At 39.7% G+C, this 12565-nt stretch overlaps 1 protein-coding gene across 2 annotated transcripts in view; it reads left to right on the top strand.

Annotated features, from left to right (window-relative positions):
* The window catches only part of rsrc1 (arginine/serine-rich coiled-coil 1), a 324374-nt gene that overhangs the window by 310013 nt on the left and 1796 nt on the right, over positions 1-12565 (top strand). For both annotated transcript variants that reach the window (XM_034169327.1, XM_034169326.1), the window contains exon 9: positions 8443-8550. In XM_034169327.1, coding sequence (XP_034025218.1) covers positions 8443-8550 — 108 coding nt within the window. The remainder of the gene's footprint in view (positions 1-8442; positions 8551-12565) is intronic.

Raw genomic sequence — 12565 nt, 5'->3', positions numbered from 1 at the left:
CCTTCAGTGATCTAAGGGGACTACTGGAAGTCTTTGGTCCAAGAGCTCTTCAGAGGATCCTTCTGTACTGTTGGAATGACTTTGTGTCAAACGAGCAGTTACTGTAGCAGATTTAGAGGAAAAGCATCACTTGTATTGAGAAGGAAAATCATATCAGCTGTGATATTTCAGATATGTGGCATGTTTCTCTGCATGATCTAGTACCTACAGTGAGGCAAATAAGTATTTGCTCCACTGTTGATTTTGCAAGTTTTCCCACCTACAAAGAATGCAGGGGTCTGTAATTTTTATTGTAGGTACACTTCAACTGTGAAAGACAGAATCTAAAAAAAATCAGTAAGTCACATTCTATGATTTTTAAATAATTAATTTGCATTTTATTGCATGAAATAAGTATTTGATCACCTTCCAACCAATAAGAATTCTGTCTCTCACAGACCTGTTAATTTTTCTTTAAGAAGCCCTCCTATTCTGCACTCTTTACCTGTATTAACTGCACCTGTTTGACTTACCTGTATAAAAGACACCTGTCCACACACTCAATCAATCACACTCCAACCTGTCCACCATGGCCAAGACCAAAGAGCTGTCTAAGGACACCAGGGACAAAATTGTAGACCTGCACAAGGCTGGGATGGACTACAGGACAACAGGCAAGCAGCTTGGTGAGAAGACAACATCTGTTGGTGTAATTATTCAAAAATGGAAGAAACACAAGATGACTGTCAGTCTTCCTTGCTCTGGGGCTCCATGCAAGATCTCACCTCGTGGGGTAAGGATGATTCTGAGAAAGCCCAGAACTACATGGGATGACCTGGTCAATGTTAGATAATAGCTGTGCTAATTCTTTATTTTATGTTAGCTATCAAGTATTTGTGTTGTTTTGAAGTTCTGAGAAATATAAGTTAGGTTTTTACTTCAGTATGTGTCCATTTTCAGACACAAGGAGATCTCCCCCTGTTGGTGAGAGCCAGTAACATTAGAAATGTGAGACTAAACCACACCTATTATTAATGCCCACAAGGTATAAAAAGGGTTGTATTTCTCATTTTAGGGGCTTTCACAAGATGGACACTGTCTGTGAGGGTCCCAGGCCTGGTTTTTGACGTGACCTTTAATAAATTCAAAATGAGGAATACAATGGTTTGGTTTTTGGTAAGGGGCAGAATCTTGCATAAAAGAACCGGGTAAAAATAACATCAATGACCTGAAGAGAGCTGGGACCACAGTCGCAAAGATTACATTAGTAACACACTATGTCATCATGGCTTAAAATCCTGCAGGGCATGCAAGGTCCCCCTGCTTATGCCAGCACATGTCCAGGCCCGTTTGAAGTTTACCAGTGACCATCTGGATGATCCACAGGAGGCATGGGAGAAGGTCATGTTTAATTTCACCTTTATTTAACCAAGTTAGTCCCATTGAGATCAGGACCTCTTTAACAAGGGAGACCTGGACAATTATAAAGTTTCCAGTTCACCAAACCTGCATGTCTTTCAATGTGGGAGGAAACTGGAGTACACAGAGGAAACCCACGCAAACATGGAGAGAACATGCAAATTCCACACAGAAAGGCCACAGGTGGGAATTGAATCCATGACCTTCTTGTCAACAGTGCTAACCACTAAGCCACTGCTAATGAGTTGAGCGGATGAGACCAAAATAGAGCTTTTTGGTATCAACTCCACTCGCTGTGTTTGGAGGATGAGAACAACCCAAAGAACACCTTCCCAACTGTGAAGCATGTTGGTGGAAACATCACTTTTGGGGGTACTTTTCTGCAAAGTGGACAGGACGACTGCACCGTATTGAAGGGAGGATGGATGGTGTCATGTATTGTGAAAGTTTGGCAAACAACCGCCCTCCCTCAGTTAAAGCACTGAAGATGGGTCATAATTAATTTGCAATAAAATGCAAATTAATTATTTAAAAATCATACAGTGTGATTTTCTGTTTTTTTTTTTATTCTGTCTCTCACAGTTGAAGTGTTCCTAAGATAAAAATTTCAGACCTCTCCATTCTTTATAGGTGGGAAAACTTGCAAAATCGACAGTGGATCCAATACTTATTTGCTTCGCTGTCAGTGTCTCAATGTTGAGGACGTCAGCAGATGCAGAAGGCCATGGGGATGCCCATGTTTGACATGGCTGCAGCAGATGCAGTTGTGTTCAAAATACGGTGCATCCGGAAAGTATTCACAGCGCTTCACTTTTTCCATATTTTGTTATGTTACTGTTTTTTTTCCCTTCAAAATTCTACTTACAACAGCCCATAATGACAACATGGAAAAAGTTTTTTTTTTTTTTTGGGAAAATCTTTTAAAAATATACAAAATGCAAAGCTTAAACTGTGCACAATTTCTCCAATCACAGCCACATAAGCCTATAACTTCTTCTGGGTTGTCTGGGTGCCTTGGTGGTTTTCCTTACTCTTCTTCTTGCACAGTCAGAGTTTTTGAGAAATGTCTGCTCCATGCAGATTTACCACAGAGTGCCATACTGTTTGTATTTCTTCGTATTTGATGTAAATAAAGTGCATGGCATATTCAGTGGCAGTTTTACCATCATAGAGCCTCATCCACAACTACCACAAAAGACTCCAAGCTGTCATTGATGTTAAAGGGGCAATACACTGTATTAAGAACAGAGGTATGTAAACTTTTGATCAGGGTCATTTGGTAGGTTCTGTTGTCATTATGATTTAAAAAGAGTGAAGACAGTTGTTTGACAATAAATGCCTTCACCCAACCACTAACCATAAGTGAAAAAAGTTTGTGTTGTCATTCATATTCTCTGAAAAATGGCCAAAAAACTCTAAAATTCTGCCAGGGTATAAATGAATGAATGAATTTATTTGGCACACACAGATCCAAAAATAACAAAGAAAACTCACAAAGAAAACAATCCAACAATGCACCCATGTGCCCGAAAGGGTGTAGGCAGAAGCAAAAGCTTATAAATGCCCACCCCTTTAAAAAAATAAAAATGTATTCATACAACCCCAATTCCAGTGAAGTTGGGACATTGGGTAAAATGTAAATAAACACAATGTAACACAATGATTAGCAAATCCTCTTCAACCTATATTCAGTTGAATACACCACAAAGACAAGATATTTCATGTTCAAACTGATAAACTATTGTTTTTGTGCAAATATTTGCTCATTTTGAAATTGATGCCTGCAACATGTTTCTAAAAAGTTGGGACGGGTCAACAAAAGACTGGGAAAGTTGATGGGCAACTTATACATCTGTGATGGCACCATCATTGCTGAAAGGTACATCCAGGTTTTGGAGCAACACATGCTGCCATCCAAGCAACGTCTTTTTCAGGGACGTCCCTGTTTATTTCAGCAAGACAATGCCAAGTCACATTCTGCACGTGTTACAACAACGTGGCTTTGTAGTAAAAGCGTTCGGGTAATAGACTGGCCTGCCTGCAGCCCAGACCTGTCTCCCATTGAAAATGTGTGGCGGATTATGAAGCGCAAAATACGACAACGGAGACCCCGGACTGTTGAACATCATACATCAAGCAAGAATGGGAAAGAATTCCACCTACAAAGCTTCAACAATTCGTGTCCTCAGTTCCCAAATGCTTATTGAGTGTTGTTAGAAGGAAAGGTGATGTAACACTAGGGTTGGGTATCAAGAACCGGTTCTTTTCGAGTATTGTTAAGAAATAATTAGATCCACCGATATCAGTAGCCTTTTTGCTTAACAATTCCCTTATCGGTCCTTCAGAGCAGCCATTGTTTTTGAGGGTGTTTGTTGGGAAAATGATCATTTCTCTACGTTGATTACAGACTCTGCAGCGGGTCTGTAACCAACCATTTCTGCAGCGCGACACCACTTTGAAGCGTGATCCAATGAAGCAATGCTTCGATCCACTAGCTTGTTGGTTCTTTGATTCGCTGCTCTTCAGAAATGCCAAGTCCGCTCCTTAACCCTTCTCAAAGCCATTAAAATATCGTGAGTCACTTTTGTGTGGATTAAAGTCACGAACTGAGACTCATGTCTTGTTGCAATAAAGAAACGAGAGTCATCCTCCGTTCCGTTGGCACCGCTCAAAACTCTGCGCGGCTCTCTGCCGAGACAGAGTCCGGTCAGAATTAATAACTTCAAAATGAATTGCCCCTTTAAATAAAATGACACCTCTTACAAACGTTGTAATACAGACAAGAAACTACAATCGACTAAAACTTTTTTTTTTTTTCCTCACAAAATGAGACGTGCTACATTCTTTATGAATTACATCCTGACGTGCAGCACAGCCAGCTGGAAGAGCTCAGCTCAGATGTATGGAAAGACATTCATGCCAGTAATGTCTGAAAGGAAATGCTTTTGACAAAAACTACAGATTTTGTTTATTTCTATTTATGTCCAGAGATCAAGGATCCACCATATAGAGTTTATTATGTCCAAAGTTTAAGGATCCAGTGACCAATTTCATATTTATTTACTTTAAGTCTCAATAAAATGTTGTTCAATTTCAATTAAATTTCAATTTAATCGGCTTATAAAGTGCCAAATCACAACAAAAGCTGTCTCAAGGTGCCTCACATAGAACAGTTCAACATAAAAAAATTAAAATGAATAAATAAAAATAAAAAAACTTGAATACATAATTAAAAACAGAAGTAAAAGAATAAAACAGATAAAAAAATAAAAACTATTCATAAGAAAGAGAATAAAATAGGCTTTAAGTCTTGACTTAAAAATGTCCACGGACTTCGACTGCCTCACAGTCGCAGGAAAACCGTTCCACAGAGCAGGTGCATGAAAAGAAAAAAGCTCTTTGACCCGCTGACATAGAAAACCTGTAAAGCCAACTTTTAGTACACAAAAAATTCACAAGAGGTATCGATAAGGAATCGGATCAATAAGCAGAATCGATAATGGTATTGATTTCGATAAAATCTTATCGATACCCATCCCTGTGTAACACAGTGGTAAACATACCACTGTCCCAGCTTTTTTGAAACATGCTGCAGGCATCCATGTCAAAATGAGCACATATTTGCATAAAAACAATAAAGTTTATCAGTTTGAACATTAAATATCTTGTCTTTGTGGTGTATTCAGTTCAATATAGGTTGAAGAGGATTTGCAAATCATTGTATTCTGTTTTTAATTACATTTTACACAACGTCGCAACTTCATTGGAATTGGGGTTGTATGTATATAAACATGTACATACACCTGTGATAATTAATACAAAATATAAATTAATCACTGAACTAAAATTTCAAAACACAAACATGCAAACAGCAGTGCACTAAAAACAAAACAAAATCGATAAATCTAATTCATCATGTTATAACAAGTAATTAAATTATTTCTGTGGAGCCTTTTAAAGCCAACCAAGTTACAGAGTGATTTTATGTTATCAGTGCACTTATTCCAAATATTAACACCTTTAACAGAAACACAATGACTTTTTACAGTAGTTCGAATCTTTGATTTCTGAAATAATAATGTTCCTCGCAAATTATGACTGGAGTCCCTCTTTTTAAACTGGTCCTGGACATGTGGTTAAAGTTCATTTTTTACTTAAACATAATTTGTATTCAATCAATAATTTGTAATCAATCATGTCCCAAAATTTTAAAATGTGTATACAGAGAAACAATGGATTTGTTGGCTCACGATATGGTTTATTATTAATAATTCTTATACCTTTCTTTTGTAGTAAAAATATTGGATTTGTATTAGATTTGAAGGTGGTTCCCCAAACTTCAATACAATACGTCATGTATGGAACAAGTAATTAATGATGTAAGGTAACTAATGAGTGTTGGGAGAGGAAGTCTTGTGCTTTATATAAAATGGCAATGGCTTTTGCCCCTATCAAGGAGAGTGGTTCCGGAGCCGAGGCTGTGCGTGGAGGCGAGGCCCACCAGATCTAACTGGTATCGCTCCACCTCCCGCACAAGCTCCGGCTCCTTCCCCCACATCGAGGTGACATTCCACACCCCAGAGCTAGCCCCTGCTGCCCGGGTCTGGTCCGTCGAGGCCCTCGACTTTCACTGCCACCCAAAGGACAGCGCACCCGACACCAGCAGTTCCCCCTGCGGGTGGTGAGCCCACAGGGTGGAGATTGTTTTATCAAAATGAAGCAATAATTATTTGAATCAAACCATTCTTTGAATTTCTATAGTTCCCTCTCCATCATGTCCAGAACCTGTCCCAAATGATCCCCACTACAAAACGCAGTCGTGTCATCAGCAAATAAAATGCAACTCACAAACTTAGAAACCAAACAAATGGCATTAGTATATATAAGAAACAACAAAGGCCCAAGGCCTGAGCCCTGGAGTACCCCACAATTATGTAAACATTTGAGCACAACTGTACATGTGAGTACTGTAATAATTAGAAGATATCTATGTAAAGCTAACCTATGGGCAAGAAGCCTCCACAAAGTCCCACTGTTGAAAAAATGACAAGTACTGAAGAATTTACAATTTGCCAAACAACACATTGACTGGCCTAAATAGAAATGGCGCAACATTTTGAGGACTGATGAAAGCAAGATTGTTCTTTTTGGGTCTAGGGGCCGCAGACAATTTGTCAGATGACCCCGAAAAACTGAATTCAAGCCACAGTACATGATGTAGACAATGAAGCATGGTGGAGCAAGCATCATGATATGGGGATGTTTCTCATACTGTGGTGTCTGGCCTATTTATCACATACCAGGGATCATGGATCAGTCTGAATACATCTGGATACTTGCAGAGGTTATGTTGCCTTATGCTAAGAAGAAATCCCTTGAAATGGGTGTTTCAACAAGACAGCGACCCAAACACACCAGCAAGCATCTTGGTTCCAGACCAACAAGATAAAGTTATAGAGTGCCCAGCCCAGTCCAATAGAAATCTTGTGGGGTGACATCAAAAATGCTGTTTCTGAGGCAAAACCAAGAAATGGAAAGGAATTGTGGAATGTCGTCCAGTCGTCGGCTGGAATACCTGTTCAGAGGTACCAGAAGTTGGTCGACTCCATGCAACACAGATGTGAAGCAGTTTTCAGAAACAGTGGTTATACAAGTAAATATTAGTTCAGTGATTCACAGGAAAGCTAAATCTTCAGGTATTTTTCAGTTTATATAGTAAATGTTTGAGTTTGTGAAGAAAAATGGAGATGCTGCTATTTTTTTTCTTTGTTTTGAACAGCCTAATATTCCCTTTTCTTCAGTTTCTGTCAAGTAATAAATATGATACATTTTTTTTTCATGTTTTATTTGGAATAGAATGTGCATTGTTGCCAATGCATTTGTCTGCATGGAAATAAAACCTATTTTAAGGATTTTGAGCTTTACTCAGTTTTTTAAACACACTGCTATTATTTTGAGCACAACTGTAGATGCTTAGGTTTGAGGAGTTAAATGGATTGGTTGTACCTTTGAGTGGCTGCCATCCAGGACCAGGAGTGGTTCTGTGGTGTGGTAAAAATTACGATGCACCAGCACATGCTCCCAGACTTGACTGAGAGGGCACAGCACATTTTGGTTTGGTTTCCCTCCTTATCTCTGTTTAGCGGACTCGCTAAGGTGCTGTGGGACATCTAGTTCCACATAGACAAACAGGTGCTGTCCAGCCAGGAAGACATAGTGGTGGTTGACAAGGAGCAGAAAAGGGCAGTCGCGGTCCATGTGGCAAATCCCAAGTGATGGCAAGATCAAGGAGGAAAGCACACAAGAAGATCGAGCTTCAGAGATTCACAAAATCTCATTATTCTATTTTTATTATTTTTCTATATGTATATACTCTTATATACTCTGTGGTTTAAATAGTCATCTGATAAGGTGAGCTTGTCTGGCAAAATTTATGTTTCAAGTCTTTTTTTATTCATTTATTTATTGTTTGATTTGTAACAGATACACAATGTAACATTAAAATTAAGGTTCCAATGATGTACAGAAATGCAGTTCATGGGCTAAACTTTTACTGCCATCTGCTGGTAAAATGTCAAATTTTTTTCCCAGTGTTTTCAAGCGAGGTATACTGGATTATTTTGGGATAGTTTTCTCTTTGTAAACAAAACAGACAATGCTTTGCACATTATTTATTTAATCTCTGGTGAGCACATTGTTGTGTTTCATATTTACAGTTTATTTGTTGCATCTCCGTTGTATCTGCTCATGTGTTACTCTGTATTTCTAATATGTTTGGAATTGGTCTGTTGAGAAAATTTTAAAGGGAGCCTGTTATTTCAAGTTGCAAAAAGTGCATTCATTTTTCCTGCTCCATCAATATGATTTGGCTATAAACAACTTTATATTAAAGCTGGATGTCTGTACTTTTAATTTGATATTAATTATTTGCTTTCGATTCCAATGTGTCATGGTAGACATCTACTAAACTAACAAAATCTTTGTCTGTGTCCAGGTATTTGTGGAACTGGCTGATCACTGTTATGTGCATTTCTTTGTCCACAGGCTGCACCAGCTGAGGTGAAGCAAGAGTCCGAGAAATCAGAGCATCACGACATCAGTCTCCCAATATCCATAGTCTACAATGACACTGGCACAATCGCCCATCCCAGTGTAAGTTCACACCTGGAAAATCCGCTGTTTAAACCTTTCTTTTCCCATCAAAATGATGCCATGTTTACCATCTTTACTACAGAGGCGGTAACACTCTCTATTCTGATCATTTAAAGGATAACAAAGGTGAACCTCCTTTGTGTCATTTTATTTTTTAACACCTTCTTACTTTTGATTACTGTGATTGGTTAAAAGCTTGAAAGACTTAATTAATTTCAAGATTGTTACTAGTAGCAAGTAGTGTTTAGGTCACATTTTTTAAAACAGTAGTTACAGAAGAAGTACAGAGAGGGGTCAAGGAGGCATTCTTTGTGAAACAGTTGAAACCCAGCCTTAACCGGGGAGGGGGTCTGAGACACGCTTTGTCCCCTGTTTACAATGGGGTACTCAGGTCAAAGCAGTTTCAGTCTTTTGTTCATGGTAATGAGTCATTCACGTCATCAGGAGAGTCGTCAAGGGAGCCATCAGGAGAGGCGTCTATTCCATCATTAGGGACAGCTGCCCTGTCATTAGGAGGGTGCTAACTAGAGCACAATAGGTGCTTATTAGAGCTATTGTTTAGTCACTAGCCCACAGTAGTCTGCCTCTCCTTAGGAGGGGTCTGGTTAGGTTTAAAACTCCAGCTTTTGTGGCTTCGATTTATTCTTCTCTACAAAAGTCAAGACAGAAGTCAGACTACCAGAGCAAGAATTTTAGCTGAGGAAGCTTCTGCGATTTGAAGCGAAACGTCCTCGCATCAAGCAACCCAGTCCAGTCGAAGATTCAAGCTTCTCTACTAAAGAAGAAGAGAAAAGAAACAAGGAAGGCAGTATGTGAAAAGTACAACAGCATTTACTAGACACAACTTTTCCAGTGCCTGGCACATTGCTATTCAATGGGCAAACTCAGAACTGAGAGGTTTGCTCTTGAGAAAGGTGCCTGTACACATGAAGTGCGCTAGTGGAATTACCAGGCAAATAGGTTTGGACAACATACAATGTCCTGCCAGAGTAACCCAAAGTTGTGTCAAGTGTAGTGACTGCTGTGAGACTTGGGTTAACATTTGGTGCACCCACTGCAGTATGCAAAAAGTCATTCTGAGTGTTGCGGAATGTCTTAACTTGCCACTGTCAGCCCATGTGCCATGTGAGTAAAATAGTTTGCAGCTGGCCTATGAGCCACATTGTAATCACAAATACCTTAATGAATGGAAGGATAAGGTCCTTAGGAGGTTCCACATTGAGATGCATTGTCTGCATCTCCTTTAACCTTAAGGTAAAAACTGTTTACACTCATGGATCTTGGATGAGTTCATACGTGAGTGCTCTGTGACCTCTGTAACCCTTGTGATCTAGTTAAAAATAGAATACAAAGAAGCAAATCTTATCAAGACCCTGAGTCCCATAGGACTGACCTGGCATGAGGGACTGAAACCTATGAAGACCAGCTCTGACGATTAGGACTGCTAATGCTGTAGAACACAAGACTCACCAGGGGACATGATCAAGGTCTGCATAATCATCCACAGTGTATATGATGAAGACATGATGACACACTTCCTCCCCATGAGGGAGCAGGTGACACACCAGGAGCCACCATTCCGGATCAGTCATCAAATCTGAAGATTGAGCTTCACAGAGAATTCATTTTGTTGCCTATCTCTGGAGCAAGCTTCCAGAAGTGGTGATTAACACCTCCAGTGTAAAATCATTTGATCAAAGTTGAGACAAGCCAAAGTCAAATTTAAAGTTGATGCAGATATGAAGGAAGACTATTCAGCTTAACTACCTGGATTACCCGAATGCAAACAACTGCTGCTAGAGAAGTAAAAGCAAATATCCTGGGAGCAAATAATGTAGTTGAGACATGGTGTGAAAATGCAGATTTTTTTTTTCTTTTCAATTTTTCAATTTATTTTCATTTATATAGCACCAAATCACAACAGAGTTGCTTCAAGGCGCTTCACACAAGTAAGGTCTAACCTTACTAACCCCCAGAGCAACAGTGGTAATGAAAAACTCCCTCTGAGGAAGAAACCTCAAGCAGACCAGACTCAAAGAGGTGACCCTCTGCTTGCGCCATGCTACAGACATAAATTACAGAACAATTCACAAAACAAATATACAGGAAATGCAGTTGGTGCACAGGACAGGAGGGTCTCCAGCACAAATACCACACCCATCTCTGGATGGAGCTGCACCTTAAACAGAGAAAACATACAGAATCAGGCATCAGAAAGACAAGAAATACTGTATAATTTGTCAACATTAAACAACAATAAAAACAGGAAATACTAAGGTGATCACCGGCCACTAGCCCTAAGCTTCACTAAAAGACCCAGAATTTAGGTAAAGTTGAGGGCACGACGTGCTCCGTTTCCTAATAAAATGAATTAAAAGAGTAAAATGCGCAGAACTATACTGTGCCAGTATGCTAGCCATACGAAAGGGAAAATAAGTGCGTCTTACAGTTGTGCTCAAACTTTTACATATCCTGGTAGAATTCTTACTTTTTTTGGCCATTTTTAAGAGAATATGAATGACAACAACAAAGACTTTTTTTCACTCATGGTTAGTGGTTGGGTGAAGCCATTTATTGTCAAACAACTGTGTTTCCTCTTTTTAAATCAAAATGACAAGAGAGCTACCCAAATTACCCTGATCCAAAGTTTACATACCCCTGTTCTTAATACTGTGTATTGCCCCTTTAACATCAACAACAGCTTGGAGTCTTTTATGGTAGTTGTGGACGAGGCTCTCTGATGGTAAAGCTGCCACTAAATATGTCTCGGACTTTATTTACATTAATTACAAAGAAATACAAACAGTATGGCACTTTATGGTAAATCTGCATGGAGTAGACAGTTCTCAAAAACTGAGTGACTGTGCAAGAAGGAGAAGAGTGAGGAAAGCCACCAAGACACCCAGACAACCCAGAAGAAGTTATAGGCTTATGTGGCTGTGATTGGAGAAATTGTGCACATTGTGTTACTTACTTCCCCCTCTTTTGTCAAAATTAGTCTTTGTCTAAAGGACTCCAGGGTCTCTTGGTCCTATGTTGTTGTTAATTTATAATAACAGGGTTATATTAACCAAAATTTGTGTTATTAACCCCTGTAAGCCATGCTAGCACAATGCGTCATACTGACACTGTGCATTGCATAGTATTGGAAGACGCTGCAATATAGTAGATTATAGGCTTACGAACATCGCCTCCTCCTCTGCCCGTAAACCAATGATGAAAAACGAGAAGGAAAACTTTAAACTCCAATAACGCTTCCTAGGTCTTTCCAGTCATCTATCTCCATTCGGGGAAACTAAGTTATGCCCTGATGTATGCAGATCACCCCACCACCACCACCACACACACACTCATACACATTCATTCATACGCGCACACACCCCTCAGACAGGCTGATGTATGGTGGCAATATGCCCCAGGCGGGCCCCAAATCCAGCTCCACTTCCAATTAGAACAGATGAGTCCCATTAGCCCAGCCCGATACTGTCACCCCCCACACACAGCCTCATTAGCAGGGTGACACCAGCGCAGGCCCGACAGACGAGAACTCACTGATGCTGAATGTAACACGTAGATAACATGCACTGCAGCTGTAAGCAGCATAGGTTAGGAGTGAAAGATTGGCATTACTGCCGTCACCCTACAATCTGCATAGTAATAGAACCATATCATCACATAGATGTACAGTATGTACACATGGCCGGCACACACACGTACACGCCACCACGACAGAAATGATCTTCCAATTTCACCGCCTTGCTTCTTAGGCTCAATAGTCATTATGTTACTCTGTAATAAACAGATGCCTTCATCCATCAGACACTTGCAGCAGCAGTTTCATAGCCATCTTACAATCAATATATCGCTGCCAGTGATGTATTGTGATGAATACCAGTCACGTGTCCACCTTTTCCATTGCCAGGCTAATGCACTGCTGCATGCACTTGTATGCTCAAAGTCAGATCATTATTTTCTTCAGGTGAATTTGTAAGTAAAGAAGAAAAACCAGCGAGGT

Source organism: Thalassophryne amazonica, chromosome 4 (genome assembly GCF_902500255.1).
Source record: "Thalassophryne amazonica chromosome 4, fThaAma1.1, whole genome shotgun sequence".
NCBI classification, from domain to species: domain Eukaryota; kingdom Metazoa; phylum Chordata; class Actinopteri; order Batrachoidiformes; family Batrachoididae; genus Thalassophryne; species Thalassophryne amazonica.
The sequence above is the reverse complement of the archived record's forward strand: the minus strand, read 5'-3'. Positions and strand labels throughout refer to the sequence as shown.